Source organism: Melanerpes formicivorus, unplaced genomic scaffold (assembly GCF_026170545.1).
Source record: "Melanerpes formicivorus ecotype bairdi unplaced genomic scaffold, bMelFor1.0.p_v2 SCAF_30, whole genome shotgun sequence".
NCBI lineage: Eukaryota > Metazoa > Chordata > Aves > Piciformes > Picidae > Melanerpes > Melanerpes formicivorus.
The window spans coordinates 9794010-9815454 of NW_027142382.1; the positions used below are offsets into that span (position 1 = coordinate 9794010).

General features: G+C 41.4%; 1 protein-coding gene across 7 annotated transcripts in view; it reads right to left on the reverse strand.

The window, feature by feature from the left end:
• Positions 1-934: 934 nt before the first annotated feature.
• The window catches only part of ARL13B (ADP ribosylation factor like GTPase 13B), a 54362-nt gene continuing 33851 nt past the window's right edge, over positions 935-21445 (reverse strand). For 4 of the 7 annotated variants that reach the window (XM_068155276.1, XM_068155275.1, XM_068155279.1 and 1 more), the window contains exons 6-11: positions 14799-15001; positions 12757-12853; positions 11227-11455; positions 10673-10789; positions 10161-10229; positions 935-3093 (exon numbers count right to left, since the gene is read on the reverse strand). In XM_068155276.1, coding sequence (XP_068011377.1) covers positions 3017-3093; positions 10161-10229; positions 10673-10789; positions 11227-11455; positions 12757-12853; positions 14799-15001 — 792 coding nt within the window. In that variant the 3' untranslated portion in view covers positions 935-3016. Of the gene's footprint in view, positions 3094-6181; positions 6226-10160; positions 10230-10672; positions 10790-11226; positions 11456-12756; positions 12854-14798; positions 15002-21445 lie in introns of all 7 variants that reach the window. The other 3 variants (XM_068155277.1, XM_068155280.1, XM_068155278.1) reach the window with 3 other exon arrangements.

Genomic DNA, 21445 nt, shown 5'->3' on the forward strand with positions numbered 1-21445 from the left:
TTTGTACATTTTAGCAATGTAAATGAGACTTACAGCCATTCAACATTTATGACTACACTTCCTTCCAAAAATTTGTAAATTTGTGTAAAAATCTGCATATATTATGGGAAACATACTGATATTGTGCATTGGTTTTATGCTATACATAAATGTCATAGATTCACAGAATGGTTTAGGTTGGATCATGTAATTTCAAGCCCTTGCGGTGGGTAGGGACACCCACCACTCGACCAGATTGCTCAAGGCCTCATCCACCCTTGCTTTCAACACCTCCAGGGAGGGGGCATCCCCAATCTTTCTGGGTTTTAGTGTTGACTTGTGCAAAGAAAAATCAGGGTAGTATAACACTGAAAAAAACTGATGCAGTAAGTTATCAAAGAGCATTTAATAAAACCCCCCCTGTATGAAACATTTTTGACTGTTTTGGTCATATTGGTAAATTTATTTTACAATCAGAAACAAAACTGACATGTGTCAACACAACTCACATAACTGGCATCTGACATATCAGTATCAACATCTTACAGTTCAGTTTTTCAAATTTTGTTATCACAGCAATACTCAGCTTCATTTTTAATAGACTTAGTGTTAAAAGGTAATACATTGCTAGAAACTGAAGCTGTAAAAAACATAAGCTTGTGAAAGTAGAGCCTTTAAGCCAAAAAAACCCTGAAGTGGCAACATAGCTAAAGACAGTAAGACTGAGATTGCACACCGAAACTTTTATGCACACCTCACCCTCCTCTACTTAACACTGTCTGTGTTTGAAGTGAAAATTACTAAATCCTGAGGATAATCAAACTGCACCATCACATTGTTCCATCCTCTCACTGAATTATGAAACTTGGAACGTTCCTCTCTGCTCATTCCAAACATATTCTCACAACTGATTTTTTCTCACACTCAAATATACTCTAAAGACCTTAATTAATAATTTCATTTTGACTGTTAGAAGTTTATTTGTGCAACTGATTGCCTTGAAGGGTATATGGCAAAGATCTTAATGTCAGTGTTAAATGTGTACATTATTGCACCATTTTAACAGCTTTACGGAAGACAAAGAGTGTAACAAAAAGTCATAGGGTTCTGCTTCTTAAGAAAGCCTTTGAATGGGGGGTTCATCCTTGATGAATCTAAGAGGTATAACAGTATATATCCTTACACAGTATACCAATGATTGTCTTCAATGTAACAGGAAAAACATTTAAAATAAGAACATATTAATCTAATTGTAACCCTTGTTTATAGAATCATACAATTGTCAGGGTTGGAAGGGACCTCAGGGATCATCTGGTTCCAACCCCCTCTACCATAGGCAGGGACACCTCACACTAGATCAGGTAGCTCAGAGCCACATCCAACCTGGCCTTCAAAACCTCCAGGGATGAGGCTTCCACCACCTCCCTGGGCAACCTGTGCCAGTGTCTCACCACTCCCATGGGGAACAACTTCTTCCTAACATCCAATCTGAATCTACCTATTTCTATTTTTGTTCCATTCCCCCCAGTCCTATCACTCCCTGACACCCTAGAAAGTCCCTCCCCAGCGTTCTTGTAGGCCCCCTTCAGATACTGGAAGGTCACAATAAGGTCTCCTCGGCGCCTTCTCCAAACCGGGTGAATCCAAACTCCCTCAGTCTGTCTCCATAGGAGAGGTGCTCCAGCCCTCTGATCATCCTCATAACCCTTCTCTGGACACATTCCAGCACCTCCAGATCCTTCCTGTAATAAGGGCTCCAGAACTGGACACAGTACTCCAGGTGAGGTGTCACCAGAGTGGAGTAGAGGGGAGAAATGCCTCCCTCAACCTGCATGCTGCGCTGCTTTTGATGCTGCCCAGGATGTGATTGGCTTCCCAGGCAAGTGCTCACTGCAGGCTCCTGTTGTCTCATCCACCAACATTCCCAAGTCCTTTTCTTCAGGGCTGCTCTCAAGCCAGTTGCTGCCCAGCCTGTCTCGGTGCTCAGGATTGCATGTGATTAAGCATAAAATTAACGCATTACATGGACATATTATCTGTCCTTAAAACTCTGTGGTTTCTCTAGTTTTCAAGAAGATACTTTATTATTATTGCGATTACAAACTGCCAGAGTTGATCTGCATACTTGTTCAGTTTTGTATCACAACTGATGAATGAATTAGTGCAAAATTTTCACTATGTACAATTTTCTTGTATCCTGTAGTAGACAATACAATGTTAATGTCTATTTTGTTCAACTAAATGTATAACTTATGCTGAACTCCATTAACAAAACACAGAAAGGTCAGGTAAGAAAACTTCCCGACAGTTGAAAAAGCATTACTGTGTATAAAATGTATTTATCTTAAAGTTTCCTCTCTACATACCCCCTCTATTTCAGATTGCCAGAAATATGACATATGTACCTGCTCATGTAATGCCAAATAGAGGTACTGCTACCATAAGAGAAATGTAGAGGTCAAACATAATCCATTTCTAGATTTCTGAAGCTTTATGGGTACCATTGTACTGGTAGCAGGTATGCATGTCCTGCCAAACTTTCAAATAATTTTATAAAAGGATAGAAAAATATACTCAATATTTGTTGCATAACTTTCCTATCTTCATCCTATCATACAAGAGCCCTACAAAATCCTTTAGAATCATTTGTTAGCTGAAAAAATGCCAACTACTGCACAGAACCTGGAGAAAAATCTTGGTGAGGACATCCAATCCAGTATTATGTAATCTTGAAAGTGTTTACAGCTAATGTATTTTCACTAGTAATCCAAATAAATATTCAGTGCTGTGCTCATACGGGCACCCACGGACACACGGACCGTTCTTGATGTCATGCTAGATCCTGAAGAAGAGCTGGCGACGTGAAAAGTAAATGACAACGTCTGATCAACTAAGTAAAATATAATGTACTTCACGTTTAACTGTCTCCCAGTTATTTTGCAGCGAGTTGATAGACTGTCATTTAAAAAATTCTCCTTCAAGGGCAAAAAATGTTTCTGATACATTGTTTTTATTTTCAATGCTCGTTGTGATCCAGCTAAGCGATGACATCATGGGTATCACTGTTGGGTCTTTGGCCTATAGTCAGCGGGGGCAGAGGCTTTCCATAGAAATCTGCGTAAGAAATGCCAGAGAAGGAAACATATTAATCTGTCATTTACCATCTCCCTGACTTAAATAATGTTTACATGAAGCAAATTCTTGCTTGCTTAATGAAAGCTAGGAAGGCTACAAGTTTAGAGCTAATTCCTACAAGCAACTCTCAAACAGTGCTAATAAATGTTTGGAGGTGTAGTGGCCACAACAGGGTTTAATTACATTCTGTTATACATGTATCAGCATTTTTGAGATCAAGCCAAAAGGTGATCTGCAAAATTCCCTAAAAACAGGGAATGAGACAACCAAACTGCAGAAATAACAACTGAAAAAATGAAATACCGAAATCTGAATGTGGCTGTAGCCAAGTCTGCATTACAGTGCAGTTTTAAGTGACAGCAATGCTATGCAGCATCCAAAACTTTGGGCCCATTTATGCTTGGCATATATCTTGAAAGCCATTCTAAGTTTCTGAAAGAACTACATTGAGAATTTTAAAATAAGCATTTGCTTTTGTCAATAAAAGATGTCAAAGTAGTAAAATTGTTCAAGACAAAGTTATTAACTACACCAGAAGAGAATAAGCAGCATTCTCAAACACTGTAATGGACATAAAACAAAAATTACCAAACATGCAGACTGCTACATGCAAAATGTTTCACAAGCAAAATGGTATCATGAAAGATGGTAAGAGGAAAGAGGCAGAAATAAAATATAGAAGTAGGTTTTTGAAGCATTCAAATCTCAATTCTGTTTATACAGATACCCTTCTCCTCAACAAAGCCTCGATGGTCTGCTAACACAAAATTCAGCTTTAATAAATCCTAGTTTCCCAAGAGACACATATTCCATTTGTGCTGCACGTGCAGTAACTCGGGTGTACAATTCCGTTCCTAAGCAAAAACTAACAGAAGCAAATTGGATCACATTGCTCGAAGAGTATGTGTAAACGTCTGTAGGTTCAAGGTTTTAGTTATCCTTGCATTTAATCAGTAAAATGGTAACACTTATATTATTGTTGTCAATATTTTTATAGAGCTAATTCAGTGTTACAGAAGCATGTGAAAAGCAACAAAATTTCCACAAATTATATAGGGCAAATGAGAACTTGTGCAATGGATGGGTTTACTAGTTTCTGGAGGCCTGGCAGATGAATTTAGGACTGCCAGATGATTTTACATCATATAATGAGAGAGATTTATCATGAGTGCAAATATATCCTTCTAGAATCCTTAGCATGACTGGAAAAATTGCAGTCTTTAGTGAAAAAATGTGTAATTAATAATTTATATCATTAACTTTCTCGCCTGTTAATTTTGCCTGAACAGCCAACGTAACATTCTCTACCAAGAATGACACAAAAAGTGCTCAATACAAATATACTAAATAGCCTGCTTACATTTTTTTGCACACTAAATTATTCAGACACATTTGTGTCTCTGAGAAAGCTAACATTAAAACTAGACCTCTTAAGGCTGTTGAAACCTCACCCTACACTAATTTTGTATATTCAGCAGCAACAACTACCATCCAGCTGCGAAACATCCAGAAAATGATTCTGAAGACCAAACCAAAGGCGGAACTGCTATCCTGATGAAGACTTGTGCCAGAATGAACAGGAATACAGAAAAATGCCCGTTCCTGTGGTTTTTCATGTACTAGCAGAAACTGACACTTCTAAAAGCCGTATTTGTTTTGAAGGTTAAGGTGACTGAGAGATTATCAATATACTCTTGCACACAGATTTTGAGAAAATAGGCATAACCAAGGCTCTTCAAAAAGCAGACTGTTAAAGACTTTCTTCTTTCCTTACTCTTATGGACACTAGAAATTTTACCTGGAGTCCTGACAAAAGTGTCCTGGGCATCCTACTGGTACAGAGGTTTCTCAGCCTGGTCTACACGAAGGTAGGTGCTCATTTACACCATATACTACAACTTAGTCAGTAACAGCGTGTCAAAGTAAACTGTTAAACGGAATGCATAATTGCTATAGCAAACAGTGTCCTTCAGAGAATAATGCAAACAAAAAACCAAAGCAAAACAAAAAAAAACATATAAAAGGAAGCCTTACTAAGTGCCAGATAAAGGAAATAAAACATCCCACTGCTCTAAGCTTACACTGCAAATTGTACCATCAAGCCATTTATATCAATTAATTATGAAAGCAATACGGAAATCAGGCCTTTTTATTTCACAAATGTTGAATGTCTGAAAAATAAAGCTATGGGAAAAGGTGTGGGTAAAAAATACCAAAACCAAACATCCCAAAAACAAACCAAGAAAGAAAAATATTTCTTTGCTGAAGGGACACCCCTAAAGGAGTTTGGTTTCAGAAAGATGCAACTCAAGGAATATTTGAAAAGCATGGATCAAGACAGCCTTCAAAGGTCTTGGGAAGTCTTGAATGCCTTTCCAAGCAAGAGCAGGTTCTCCATCTGCAAAAAATGTAAAAATTCTTTGGAAAAGACTCTTGTGTGACAGAAAAAAGGCAAGGACATATGGCAATCCAAAATCACTGCAAGATGGAATTCTTATTGTTAGGTTTGCAGTTGAACTCAATGATCTTAAGGGTCCTTTCCGGCCTAAATCATTCTATGGCTCTCAGATAATCTGAGTAAAACAAACCACAACTGCTTCAAGCAAAATTGATGCTCTTTGGTATCAGGACCTAAGCAAAGTTTGGACAATGTGGGGACTTACGCATTTGAAGAGGTCGTTTTCATTTATGAATAGTGCTGTCCTAAGAGATGTTTCCTTGCTTTCTCAGGATTTTTTGTACCTCTGTGTCTCAAAACTCCTCAAAAAGACAAGTGTTAGCAAAGAGCAGGCAACGTCTTGGATTTAAAGTCCTGAGCACTCTGAGTTTCCTCTGATCTCAATGGTTATACCTCTGGTCAAGAGACCATTCCCCTACCAACATCTGTTCCATTATGATATTCCAAAATACTTTAATTATTATCCTTGTTTTACAAATACACTAAATTAACACAGAACTCAGGTTACCAACTTACACACCTGCAAGTAGGTGCTCTTGCTACAAAATATAACACCTCCCTTAGATAAAAATTGAGTACAAACTCTTCCCTCTTTCTTCCCCTCCCTACCTCTTCATCTGGCTTTTCCTTGTGGCTGCCTTCTCCCTATATACCTTTAAAAAAAAAAAAGAGAGCAAGATGCTTTTATGATTAAGATTACAAATGACATTTTATGCACATGAATTACGCTTCTGTGAAAAATGAGTATCTAGCTTTTAAGAGTTCTTAATTGCCCTTCAGGCATCTTCTGATTTTTTGGCAGGTATGTTCAAAATGGTAGTACGATCAATTCAAGTCAAGGTTAAGCTCAAAAATCACTAGTCATGCTGAGGTCCTCTCTCTACAAGTTCCTCAATCAATGTTTTCTTTGTTCAACTCTAGGAAGTGTTCCAATTGCTTCAGTTTGTTACCCCTTCTCACGTTCCTTTAGGTGTCCCATATCCACCTGGCTTTTCAAAATGTGCAAAATAAAAATTTAAGAAAATATTATCATTTGAAACTGAGAAAAAGATGCAGTATGAGCATGTGAAAATTTCCATGGCCTTTCAAAATTAGAAAAGAGTCATTGCCAAAGAGAGAAATGAAGAATGTGCCTATTACACCTTAAGACTTTCAGTTAGCAAATTTTTCTCTGGACAGCTTGTGGATTTTCAGGGACCCCGGCTCTTCACATAAAGCAGAAGATCACAAGCTTTATCACTGACAACTTTGACTGGACCTCAAGAGAAAAAGAGGAAAGTCTATAGGCTTTGGAAGTAGGGACAAGCAACATGAGAGGACTACAAGGATGAAGAAAGGTCATGCAGGGAGAAAATTAGAAGGGCCTAAGCCCAACTAGAACTTAATTTGGCCAAGTCTGTGAGAGATAATAATCAAGAAAAGGAGGGCCAAGGAATACTTCCACCCTTTATGGAACACAGGGACAAGTCATAAGGATAAGACTTAAGTTATTAATGCTGCCTTTGCCTCAGTCTTTAATAGCAAAATCAGCTGTTCCTTGTATATGCAGCCCACTGTGTCAGAAGATGGAAATGGGGAGCAGAGCAAAGCTCCCTTGATTCAAGAGAAAATTATGAGGGACATGCTCTGCCACTTAGATACACTATGGGGCCAGACAGGATCCACGCAAGGGTGCTGAGGGAGCTGGCAGGGGTGATCTCCAAGCTCATTTCCATCATCTGTCATCAGTCCTGGCTGACTGGGGAAGTTCCATTTGACTGGAGGTTGGCAAATGTGACACCCATTTGTAGGAAAGGCCATAGGGAGGATCCAGGAAACTACAGACCTGTCAGTCTGACCTTGGTGCTGGGGAGGGTCATGGAGCAGGCCCACGCAGCATGGGTCCTGCCTGATGAAAATGATCTCCTATGACAAGGTGACCCACATGGTGGATGAGGGAAAGGCTGTGGATGTCGTGTACCTGGACTTCAGTAAGGCCTTCAACATGGTTCCCCACAGCACCGTCACGGACAGACGGGCTGCCCATAGTCTGGACAGGCACACTCTGCTGGATCAAACATTCTCTGGACCAAAAAGTGGTGGTAAACAGTTAAACCCAGCTGACAGCCAGTCACGAGTGGTGTTGGCCAGGGCTCAGCATGGGGCTTGTTCTGTTTAATGTCTTCATCAATGACCTCGATGAGGGATAGAGTGCACCCTCAGTGTGCAGACAGCACCAAGCTGGGCAGGAGTGTCCATCTGCTGGAGGCAGTGGGACCTGGGCAGCCTGGATCGATGGGCTGAGGCCAACTATATGGTGCCACAGAAGGCCAAGTGCTGGGTTCTGCACTAGGGTCACAAAAAAATCCATGCAGCACTGTAGGTCTGAGGAAGAGTGCTTGGCAGAGAGGGACTGGGGATACTGGTCAACAGCTGGTTGAACATGGGTCACCAGTGTGCTCAGGCAGCCAAGAAGGCCAACAGCATCCTGGCCTGTATCAGGAATAGTGTGGCCAGCAGGGGCAGGGAGGTGATTGTGCCCCTGTACTCTGCACTGGTGAGGCCACACCTCAAACACTGTGTTCCACTTTGGGCCCCTCACTACAAGAAGGGCATTGAAGTGCTGGAGTGTGTCCAGAGAGAGGCAATGAGGCTGATGAGGGGTCTTTAACACAAGTCCTTTGTGGAACAGCTGAGGGAGCTGGTGTTGTTCAACCTGGAGCAGAGGAGACTGAGGGGAGACCTCACTGCTCTCTACAAATACTGAAAGGTAGCAAGGTGAGGGACAGCCTCTTCTCCCACGTAACAAGCGATGAATGAGAAAAAATGGCTTCAGGTTGCACCAGGAGAGGTTTATGTTGGATATTAGGAAAAATTTCTTCACTGAAAGGGTCAATGTGCATTGGAACAGGCTGCCTAGGGAAGTGGTGAAGTCACCATCCCTTAAGGTATTTAAAAGATGTTTGGATGAGTAGCTTAGGAACAAGGTCTTAACAGGTGTGTACAGGAAGATGTTAGGTTATAGTTGGACTTGATGGTCTTTTCCAACCAGGTGGTTCTATGATACCTCTCCTTGCAGATCAATAACCCAGTTTTCAGTTGGAAGCCTGCATTCAAGTCTATTTTGGGCTTTTCTTCATAGCAGAGATTGCAGTCCCTCATTTGGAGTTGTGTGACAGTTTTAGGCTGTGCCTTTAAGAACGGAACAGTTACTGGAACACTCTGGCTGAATGTTTTGGTGTAAAAAGAAAAACAAAGATATTCTAAATGAATTTCCTTGGTAGATTGCTAGAATGCAACTTTAAATTTTAGTTCAGTTTGAATCTCAGTCAGTCACTCTCTGGAGTTTGAGTCTGAACAGCTGCTGTTTCTCTCTCTGAGCTTGGCTGCTGACATCCAATTAACAAGATAAGAAACTAATTCTTGTCTTTCCTTAGCACATGCTTTTAACTAACAGAATTCCCTACTTCTTTCTCTAACCCATTCTGGGGAAAAAAGGAGGAAGGGGAAGAAGGGGCTTTTGGGGGGATCCTGGAGGAGGGCAGGTTTTCTGTGTTACGTTCTTTGCTGTATATTTCTGTATGTATTGTAAATACTGTATATTGTGTGTATATCCACTGCATGTCATCCTGCTTGTGAAATATAGCTCTTACCCATTTTTTTGCTTCCCTGACTGAGTTAGCCATGGTTTCTGTGTGTGTGTGTGGGGGGAACTGAACTTCTCTCACCACCACAAGTTGCTAACATAATGCACTAATTCAGAAATGCTTACATGTCTTTAGTTTTCCTTCTCACAAGAAATTAGCCCTAAGTCAATGACAAAAATCTTAGAGGGTATGCTTTTAAAACCATATGGAACCAGTACCTGTGGGCAGAAGAAATTTTAGACTATCTCAAGAGGCAACACAAGGAAACAGCCAGCAAATTCTTCTGGATGTGGGCTATGGTTCATGGAACTACAGAAATACTTGAGGCCCATTTGGGTTCAGTACTAAGAAGTGATTATCACTTCCAGTGAAAACAAACAGGCAGCTTAGTGCAGAATGGCCTGGATGTGGAAGAGTTACTATGGATGCCAAATTAATAAGGCCTGATGGATCTCTCCAATCTTGCTTTGGTCTTTCTGCTGTATCCTCTCTGCAGAGTACCTCAGACTTCTTCCAGTACTCAGGTAACCCAACTCCTGTCCCCATTCCATCAGATAATGATGAGCTGTCTACATAGTGACAATGGGAATACACTTTAAAAGTTCCATTTTTAAGGTAATGTATATTTGGACTCTCAAGGGAACTGGTCCCTGTCACTCTTCGTTATGTAGCACATTATAATATTTAGGTGAATGATGCTGTGTAAATAACTTCAGATCATTAATAGCTTCTGATATCCCATGTCAATTTACAAGGGAATCTGAAAGAACTTACATTTTTTTGTAAAATAAATGAGACTTGAAAAATCAAAAAGATGTTTTCTACAAAGCAAAAGGGTTAGCTTTTGGTCAGTGAAAATTGTGATTAAGAAATAGAAAAAGAGATGAAAAAAATAACGTAGGAGTGAATGAACAATGGAGAACACTTGCTGAAAGTACAAAACCCAAAATACTTTCAATTACCAGCATGATGTGTTTCACCAAGAGGCTCAAGCTTTCGAAGTCTATTAAGCTTGGGAGTTCCCCAGCCAACTAGAGGAAAATAAAGACAGTTAGCACACACCACAGCTGCGCTCGATTCCGATGAAATGTACGGAAGACAGCTCTCTTGGGAGAAATCAACAACTTTAGAAATGCTACAAGTATGTAATATATTGGATATATGGGGAATAATAATGGAATACTTTAAACTGATTTACCATTAAAAATATTGATATTTTTAATCACTTTTTCATCAGTGACCAGTCAAGTTTCTGACTCTCTTTGTGTGAAAATAACAACATCTTCCCTCCCAGAGCAGGTCAAATTAGTACTGCTTAAAGTATGTGCCCTGAGTTGGGAAACCGCATCAAAGATTTCCTAGAGAGAAAAGTTTGTCTCTGTATGAAGACCATTCAGAATTATTCAGAAATTATTATTGTAATTATTGGTAATCACAAACTGAGACATTGATTGTTGTTTGTTAGTACAGTTACCTGGTGGAATAGATGGTGGTGTTGCAGGATTCTTGGGAACAGCGTCCTCTGTATTAACAGGTTCTACTCTGTGGCCCCTTTTTAATTTTGGCTTCCTACATTTTTTGTTATTGTTATCTATATCAAACAGAAATAATGCATTACATATCATATAGTTATATTCAGAGAATTATCTTAGATCATCTTCTAATACAATGGTTGGTATGAGATACATCAGTGTTTTCAATTCATGCTTACAAACAAAATCATGTGAAATGTGACATTTACACTTTTCTGCTATAGAAAACAAGCTGCACATGTAAAATATATGCAAATTTGATGCTTTAATAAAGTGGACTACATATTTGGTAATGATGAAAATCAACCAAGTTTCAGCTAGTGTATCAGTTCACACCAACAAACTTTTGGGAACATTTTCTGATACAGTATCACAATTGTGTGGTTTTAGGTTTTCAATAGATTAAGCTGATGTGTGGTATCACTAAAAATAACGCTGAAGAGAGAACCGTGTAATTAGTATCATGAAGTGATACGTTGAAAGGAAGCTGTTTTACCTGAGTGAAGGCACTTGGAGGCTTGCTGCTCGTTCTCTTCATGCTGCAAAAGCTGTGTAGTTGCAGAACTGCATTTTTCTAGCCTACTGTCATTTGTACTTTGGCTGCTGCTGCTCGATAAGTGCTGGGTGTCCGTTTGCTCCTGCTCTGTTTGCAGTTTCAAGGCAATCGTAGCCTTTTCGGTCTCCACCCTTTGCCGCTTCTTTTCCTTTTCAATTTGCTTTTCATTCTAACAAAAGGAAATTTTTAAACAACTTCTAATGCTGTAAACTGACTAATGAGACAGAAAAGTTATTTTGAAAATAAAAAATGTCCTAAAATATTTTTATTTCTGTCCTACATCTAGGCTGGAAAACATTTTCAAACAGGTGAAGAAATTAAATATGCAACATTTTGTCCAGATGAAGGGAAAAAAAACATTAACAACAAAAGAAATTACTGTTAGGCTTATAGCCTACTGTTTTGCTTTCCTTTTGGTCTGAATTTCATATGTTATCACAAGACAACTGAATTAAAAAACATGGTACAATAGGAACTACCTGAACTCTGAAAAACAGGTTGAGGAAACTATATATTAATATTATTGTCATATTTCAAAGCTAAGAACATTTCTCAGTTGGCTTTGGCTTCAACAGAAAGCAATTTGTGCTCAGAAATCTAAATATTTGTGATGCAGGCAGGGAGATTTTATATGACTCACTATATTGCTAAACCATTGAACGAGAAACAAATAGATCTGAATATTTTCCACTCCTGAATACCCAATAGTTCAATTAGGAAATATTTACACCACCTGCCCTCCAATCAATAATAGGGGATTTTGTTAACATGAAAGCTTTGATTCAATGCACACAAAACAAGACTGCCAAGGTTAAAAAAATATAAAAAAATAATGTTGGGCATACAGGCTGAGAACAATCATTTAGAGAACTCTCTCCTCATACAAAAGTTAAATGTGGCTACCAGGAATAAAGTGCTGCTGGACTTGCTCCTCAGTAACCACCAATACCTCAGTGACAGCCTCTGCTGCAGCAAGCAGCAATTTGGGATACTACTGAGCATGCTAAAGATGAGTTCCAAAACAAGGGGTTTAGATTTTAGAAGACCAAACTTCAGCATGCTCAGGGCTCACCCAGAAGATCCCATGGGAAGATTCCATGGAGATTAGAGGAGGTAGTGAGTGCTGGAAGTTTTACAAGAACATTCTCCTAGACATACAAAACCCTCTACAGGCAAGGGAAATAGGGGGAACTGGAGACCCTCTTGGCTTAACAGCAAGCTTCTGGGTCTGCTCAGAACTAAAAGGGAAACATACCATCAATGGCAAAGTGAAACACTACCTATTGAAGATTACAAGGGCATCACCAGGGCATGCAGAAATGCAGGAAGGAAAGCAGAAGCTCAGACTGAACTGGAATTGGCCAGAGATGTCAAAAACTTCAAGAAAGGGCTCTTCAGACACACTAACAATAAGCAGAAACAGAAAGACTATAGGCACACTATTAAAAACATTCCCACATATTCTCATACCTCAGAGATTACAGCAGATATAGGCTGGAAGGGGTTTTCAGAGTTCCCAGGCTCAGGGTCTTCCTCATCAGGTGCACTTCTTCCTTCTTCTCTTTCCCTTTTTTGTTGTTGTTTAGTTTATGTTGTTGATTTAGTGGGTTTGGTTGTTTAGTGGGTTTGGTTGTTTAGAGGGTTTGTGTTTTGTTGTGTTTTTGGGTGGGGGCAGGGAGAGGAAAGAGAAGGAATTAACAAAGAATTATGATGAAGAAAAGCCACACACACATTTTATGTAATAGAGAACATATATTAGGTCATCTAAATCATCCTCCAATTTATCCCAGCTGTTTTTTCACAATATGCTTCTGTATTTTCAGAAACATTCTACAGGAATCACAATGACAAACTAGCATTAATAAAGCACAAGTAAAAGCATATGCTGCTCTGAGGTGAAACGTTCAATCAGCACTTTAGGGAGTAGAAGGAGTTTCTGAGGACAGGACAGGTGAAGAATACATCTTTAACTGGAAGGTTTTCCTTGTTCAGCTCAAATTTTAAGCTGCCAGACTGCTCAATTTATGTACTAACAGTCAGGGAATCATATTTGCTTCAGCTAGACTCAGACGAGTTTAGAAATACACAAAACACTCAGTATACTGTTGTTGCACCAGCACCAGTTATTTTCTGTGTACCAGATGTGAATTGAATCATTAATAAAGCATGTGATCATCAAGCACTTTTCATCAATTGGTCTGATGGTACTTGTGCATAGGAAGTCCCTGTTACACCTCATTCACAGCTGCAAGTACACAACAAAAAAAGCAGCCTAGGGGATTATTAAAACACAGAATGAAACACTATGACACTTGAATCAAGATTAACCTGTTTCTTCAGTAAAAAAACTGATTGGACACAAAACAGAAAAATGGGAGTTAATGCTATCTTTCATTACTGAAGCAAGCCAGCAGGTGTTAGCTTTCCTTTGAGACAAAACAAGTTTATAAAAACTTTTCAGCATTTAATCTAATTCAGGTCCAATCAATTCTTCAGTGAACAAATACCATTAAGATGACTGAGCAGGGACAGAATACAATGAAAATGCCCACATCATCAGATAGTCTCTTTGAGACATGTTCCAAAGTCAGTCCTCCTTGATAAACTTCTCAATGTGGCACAAACCCAATACAATCCAACACGGTCAGAAAGTTTTGTCTCTGTGACATCTGACGAAATAACAGGTTTCTTATCTTTGTGAAATGTGTGTGAAGAGTCTGTCAAATTCCAGATGTTTCAAATATGCTAACTAAACTGAATCAGCAAGAGCATAAGCCAAGTCACTTCACAGTTATTCCCACAGTAACTGGGACTCACAAATCTCTGCAGGTATGGGGCAGATGGAGGGACAAGAGTGCTCAGTGACATTTTTTAGCAACGTTCCAGTAAAATGATTAACATCAGTCTGTAAATGTTGGCTGCTGCTGACCACAAAGGGTTTTAAAAGGAAGTATTTTAAGAAGGACTGAGATACTTGAACATGTCCAGAGAAGGGCAACGAGGCTGGTGAGAGGTCCCAAGCACAAGCCCTACGATGAGAGGCTGAGGGAGTGGTGGAGTCCCAGGGCGTCATCGTCCCTGGAGGTGTTCAAAAAAGGACTGGATGTGGCACTTGAAGCCATGGTTCAGTTAGTCATGAGGTGTTGCGTATTAGGTCATAGGTTGGACTCGATGATCTTTGAGGTCTTTTCCAACCTTAGTGATTTTATTCTATGATTCTATGAATTACAAGACATGTTTTTTTTAGGTTAGCACCCTAGTTAGTTTGGTGAGGACAAGTTTACTCTGCAGCTACCTTACGGTTCTCATTCACAGAACATTTCCAGCATAGAGCAAATAAAATAAAGAGAATTCAGCAGGCAAAAACTTGTTAAGCGTTGAAGAAAAGGTCTGCACTTCTAATATGGAAACTCTTGTCTTGTAAGCTTCAAATCCTGATAGCTTGGTTCAGGAAGGAAGTATCATAGAGAAAGGGAGGAATAAGAGGGTAAGAGAAATTACAGATAAAATACCTTTCTTCTCGTATCCTTCTCACTCGTTCAGCTCGTTCTAGTTTCTGTTGTTCTTCATATGCCTTTTGTTCTGTAGTGTCTCTTTGGATGCGCTCATTTAAGGCATCAAAATCTTTTGCTATAATATATAGAAGCCAATATAAACCCTTTTTTATTGATTTATCTATTTTTTTCCCACAGCCCATGATCGCTGAGCAAGGTTCCTGTAAATGTAAGGAGAGGAAAATTATTTGCACTTCAAATTCCTTCCTCTGAAAACAAGCAATCAGCAAAACAGAATCACAGAATTGTCAGTTGGAAGTGACCTCAAAGATCATCCAGTTCCAAACCCCCCATCATGGGCAGGGATACCTCACACTAGATCAGGTAGCTTAGAGCCACATCCAGCCTGGCCTTAAAACCCTCCAGGGATGAGATTTCCACCACCTCCCTGGGCGACCTGTGCCAGTCTCTCACCACCCTCATGGGGAACAACTTCTTCTTATCATCCAATCTGAATCTACCTGCTTCTAGTTTTTCTCCATTCCCCCCCAGTCCTATCACTCCCTGACACCCTAGGAAGTCCCTCCCCAGCATTCTTGTAGGCCCCCTTCAGATACTGGAAGGTCACAATAAGGTCTCCTCGGAGCCTTCTCTTCTCCAAACCGGGTGAATCCAAACTCCCTTAGTCTGTCTCCATAGGAGAGGTGCTCCAGCCCTCTGATCATCCTCATGGCCTTTCTCTGGACATGCTCCACCATGTCCATATCTTTCCTTTAATAGGGGCTCCAGAACTGGATGCAGTATTCAAGGTGGGGTCTCACCAGAGTGGAGTAGAAAGGCAAGAATCATTTTCCTCAACCTGCAGGCTACGCTTCTTTTGATGAAGCCCTGGATATGATTGGCTCTCTGGGCTGCAAGTGCACGCTGGTGGCTCCTGTTGAGCTCATCCACCAGCACCCCAAGTCCTTTCCTTCAGGGCTGCTTTCAAGCCAGTCACTGCCCAACCTATCTTGATTCCTGGGATTGCCCTGATGCAGATGTAGGACGTTGCACTTGGTCTTGTTGACCTTCATGAGGTTGGCTTGGGTCCACCTCTCCAGCCTGTCAAGGTTACTACGGATGGCCTCCCTTCCCTCCTGTGTCAGCCACACCACACAGCTTGGCAAATTTGCTGAGGGTGCACTCAATGCCACTGACCATGTAACTGACGAAGATGTTAAATGAGACTGGTCCCAGTACTGATCCTTGAAGGACTCCACTTGCCACTGGCCTCCACTTGCACATGGACCCCTTGGGTGTGGCTGTCAAGCCAGCTTTTTCTCCATTGAGTTGTCCATCCACCAAATCCACATTTTACTAGCTGGGAGACCAGGATGTTGTGCAGGACAGTGTCAAAGGCTTTGCTCAAATCCACGTAAATGATGTCAGTTGCTCAACCCTCATCTATTAATGCTGTGACCTTTTCATAGAAGGCCACCAGGTTTGTCAGGTAGGATTTGCCCTTGGTGAAGCCATGGTGAAACAATTACTGTTTACTGTCAAGCTTGCAAAACACTGAGAAGTGTGGGGAATTAATTTGCCTTTAGGTATTCTATAAATTTAGGTACTTTCTGATCAAGATACAAATCACAGAAAGAGAAAATGCTTGTTTCAGCTTTCATTGTTTATTGTTCTTTCTACTTAATAAAATCATTAGTCCATGCACTATTGTCAGCAGATACTAACATTAAATAATTACTAAGGTGGTTAGTTAATGATTTAATAATTATCAATAAACAAATCAATTATATTTTCAAGTTCAGAAATGCTTTCCAGAATGTTTTGGAGTGCTGTAAGGGTGTTTTAAACTGTTGTCTGAATAACTGAATAGATCCAGTTATACAGCTGACACAAAGAAATGGCATTTCACGGTGATTGTGTTCAGGATTGTGTTCATGAATGAAGAAATGCTGGAAAAGACAAACTCTCTAATGAATCATAGAATCGTTAAGGTGGAAAAGACCTCTATGATCATCAAGTCCAACCATCAACCCAACATCACCATGCCCACTAAACCGTATCTTGAAGCGCCAACGTCTACACATTTTTGGAACACCTTGAGAGATATAAAATGTCAAGACAAAAACTTCTATATTATTCCTTCATTTGCCAACCATAGTCAGGCATGGTATGTACGATATACAACATACAGCAAAGAACCCCAAACCTCCATAAAACAAAAACAACCCCCAAATTTCTACATCCCTGCAGAGTGCAAAACCTCGTTTGCATTTTAGTCCATTCATTCTATAACTAAATGAAGGTTCACACATGAGTGCTATTCACTACAGAACACTACAATACTCTCTAGCAGAACCTAACCAGGGAGAGGATGTACAGGCAGTAACACCCTTGTTTCTCTGAGAAACTTTTAAAACCTAAATAGAATATTAAGTTGGTGAATATGAAGTATCATTTGCATACATCAGAAGGTTTTAGCTCCTCCTTTCCCTTGCTGATTTTATTGTTGGTTGCTTTTTTTTCACGTGACTGTGAACACTACCTCTGAAACGTAGCTATCTTAGGAAAAGTATTAACTAGAAACCAGCTCCAACAGTGGGTTTTGGTGATTACTGTGCTGGGAATTAGTTGCCCTAGGAACTAGATTAAGTGCTCACTGTTTGCCAGATGGTGACACCAACTAAATGATGGTATTAGCTATGAGCAGAGACGAGACAAACAGCAGACTGAAACAGTGATCCTTCCTGGACGTCACGATCGTCGAATTAGTCGTCTCGGTTCTTTTTAAAAGATGCAATACTAAATTTGCTGTCCAATTAAACAAGTTTTAAACCACACCATAACTGATTATTTTTACATGGTTACAGAATGGTCCAGCAGCTACACTCTCAGGATGCTTGTTATAAACATTTCTTCAGTAGATCCAGAAGAAGAGTCATAGAATGGTATGTGTTGGAAGGGAGCTCCCATCAAGTCCAACCTTCCTGCCAACACAGGATCAACTTTAGCAGGTCAAACAGGAACATTTCCAGATAGATCTTGAAAGACTCCAGAGAAGGACACTCCACAACCTCTCTGGACAGTCTGGCACCCTGAAAGAAGCTTTCCCTCATGTTAAGGTGGAACTTCCCGTGTTCAAGTTTGCATCCATTGCCCCACAGGACAGCGATGAAAAGAAACTAGCACCGTCTTCCCAACACACCCCCTTCAGGTATTTGTAAACATTAATAAGATCCTCTTCTGTTTTCAAGACTGAACTTGAACTGGGAGCCCAGAACTGGACACAATACTCCAGATGTGCTCTCATGAGGCGTCATGGATTGAGTTGAATCTGCTGCTGTTATTCACACCATGCTGCAGTCATGCCAGCTTCAAAAATGAAAGTACTGGCTTGAGCAAAGTATTACAGGTTTTGAAGTTCAGATTGTGACATGGGAGGCTGTTCTGGTTGCTGCTTCTAAGTTCTGGGTCCTTGGGTGTTGGTCCTTTCTACTGGGATGGCAGTGGGAGAAGGAGGGATGGGGGAGTAGTTTTCTGGCTGGGGCTTCTGGCTCACTTCTGCTTGCTGCTGCTTTGCACCATGCTTTTTCTGCAAACAGGCTAAGGTAATTATGCATTTTGTACCATGTTTTTCTGATTTTGCTCAGTAAACTCTATTCTTATCGCGCTTATTTTGTGTCTTAATCCTGTGGTTTTGTGTGTTACTTTTCCCTCACTTCAGTGTTGGGAAAACAGAAACAGACAGGTCAACTGACCCATTTTATTCTGGTTTAAACTATTACATTGGGGCAGAGTAGAGGGGGTGTAGAACCTCCTGGACACATCTTTCTTAATGCATCCCACGATACCGTTTGCCTTCATGGCCACTGCTGTCCCACATGGATAACTCATTATCAGCTAGGACTCCAAGGTCTTTCTCCATGGAGCTGCTTTCCAACAGATCAACACATAATCTGTATTGGTGCATGCTGCTGTTCCTCCCCAAGTGCCACACTCTACACTTATTTTTTGTTAAACCCTATTAGGTTCCTCTTTGCCCAGCTCCCACGTCTGTCTGTATCTCACTGAATGGCCACAAAGCCTTTCAGTGTGTCAGCCCGTGGCACTTTAGCCAGCCCTCCCAGTTTGGTATGATCAGTGAGCTTGCTAAGGGTACATACACTCTACTCTATCCTGTCATTCAGGTCATTGATGATATGCTGCGTAAGACTGGACCCGGTACTGACCCCTGGGGAACACCATTGGTTACTGATGTCCAACTGGACCTTTGATCACAACACTCTGATCTCTGTTGTTTAGCCAGCTCACAATCCATCTTATTGTGCATTCTTCTACCCCTCAACTCCTGGGCTTGCCTACAAGGACGTTAAGGAAGACAGTCTCAAAAGCCTTGCTAAAGTCAAGGTAGACAACATCCACTGTTCTCTCTGTATCCACCCATTCAGTCACACCATCACAGAAGGCCATACATAGTCAAACATTATTTCCCTTTAGTGAATTCATGCTGGCTACTCTTGATAACCTTCTTTTCCTCCATGTCCTTAGAGATGACTTCCCAAATGAGCTGCCCAATCCCCTTTCCAAGGATGGAGGTGAGGCTGACTGGTCTGTAGTTCCCTGGATCTTCCTCCTTGCCCTTTTTGAAGACTGGAGTGACACTGTCTTTCCTCCAGTCTTTAGGTACTGTTCCCATTTTCCAGATCTTTTGAAAATGATGAAGAGCGGTACAGCAACATCAGCCAGCTCTCTCAGCACTTGTGGATGCATCACATCAGGGCCACATATGGGTGTTCAGTTTGTCCAAATGATCTCTAACCTACCCCTCATTGACCAGTGGAAAGTCTTCCTTCTACCAGGCTTTCTCTCTTACTTTCAGAGTCTGGGATTCCTGAGGGCTGGTCTTAGCAGTAAAGACTGATGATCTGGATGAGGGCACTGAGTCCATCACCAGTAAATTTGCTGATGACACCAAGCTGGGGGCAGGAGTTGATCTGCTGGAGGGTAGAGAGGCTCTGCAGAGGGACCTCGGCAGGCTGGACAGATGGGCAGAGTCCAAGGGCATGAGATTTAACACATCCAAGTGCCGGGTTCTGCACATTGGCCACAACAACCCCAGGCAGTGCTACAGGCTGGGGTCAGAGTGGCTGGAGAACGGCCAGGCAGAGAAGGACCTGGGGGTGCTGGTTGATGGTAGGCTTAACATGAGCCTGCAGTGTGCCCAGGCGGCCAGGAGGGCCAATGGCATCCTGGCCTGCATCAGGAACAGTGTGGCCAGCAGGAGCAGGGAGGTCATTCTGCCCCTGTACATTGCACTGGTTAGGCCACACCTTGAGTACTGTGTCCAGTTCTGGGCCCCTCAGTTTAGGAAGGAGGTTGACTTGCTGGAGCGTGTCCAGAGAAGTTGGTGAGGGCTTTGGAACACAAGCCCTGTGATGAGAGACTGAGGGAGCTGGGATTGCTTAGGCTGCAGAGGAGGAGGCTCAGGGGTGACCTTATTGCTCTCTACAACTACCTGAAGGGAGGTTGTAGACAGGCAGAGGTTGGTCTCTTCTCCCAGGCAGCCAGTACCAGAACAAGGGGACACAGTCTCAGGCTGTGCCAGGGGAGGTTTAGGCTGGAGGTTAGGATGAAGTTCTATACAGAGAGAGTGATTGCCCATTGGAATGGGCTGCCTGGGGAGGTGGTGGAGTCACCATCATTGGAGGTGTTCAGGAGGAGACTTGATGGGGTGCTTGGTGCCATGGGTTAGTTGTTTAGGTGGGTTGGATTGGTTGATGTGTTGGACACGATGATCTTGAAAGTCTCTTCCAACCTGGTCTGGTCTATTCTATTCTATTCTATTCTATTCTGTTCTAAAGAAGGCATTCAGTAACTGTGCCTTGTCACCAGGGCTCACACCTCATTCAGCAGTGGACCCACAGTTTCCTTATTCTTCCTTTTGCCACAAATCTATTTGAAAAAGCCCTTCTTGTTCTCTTTTACTTCCTTTGTGAGACTTAGTTCTAAGAGGGCTTTGGCTGTCCTTGTTGCATTCCTACATACCCTGGCAACATTCCTATAATTCTTTCATGTGACCAATCCCTTTTTCCACATACTGTGAACTACTTTCTTCCACATGACTTTTACTAGCAGCTCCTTGCTCATCCATACAGTTCTCCTTCCTCCTCTACTTGTTTTTTTTTTCATTCAAAGGAATACACCTATCTTGAGCTTAGAGGAAATGATGTTTGAGTATTAAACATCTCTCTTGTGCCCCCCTGCGTTCCAGAGTTCTGGCCCACAGGATTCCTCCAAGCAGGTCTCTGAAGAAGACAAAGCCAGCCCTCCTCAAATCCAGAGCTGCAATCCTACTTACTGCCCTGCTTCTTCCTTGTAGGATTCTAAACTCTATGTCATGGTCACTGTTGTCAAGGCTGCTCCCAGCCTTCATGTCCCCAACAGACTTTCTTTATTTGTTAACACAAGGTCCAGCAGTGCACCTCTCTCCTCGTTGGCTTCTCCACCACCTGCACCATGAAGTTACCATCAATGCACTGCAAGAGTCTTCTGGACTGAGTATGCCTAGCTGTGTGGCCTTTCCAACAAATATCAGTGTGACTAAACCCACACATGAGCACTAGGCCATGTGATCTTGTGGCTACTTCCAGCTGTCTGTAGAAGGACTC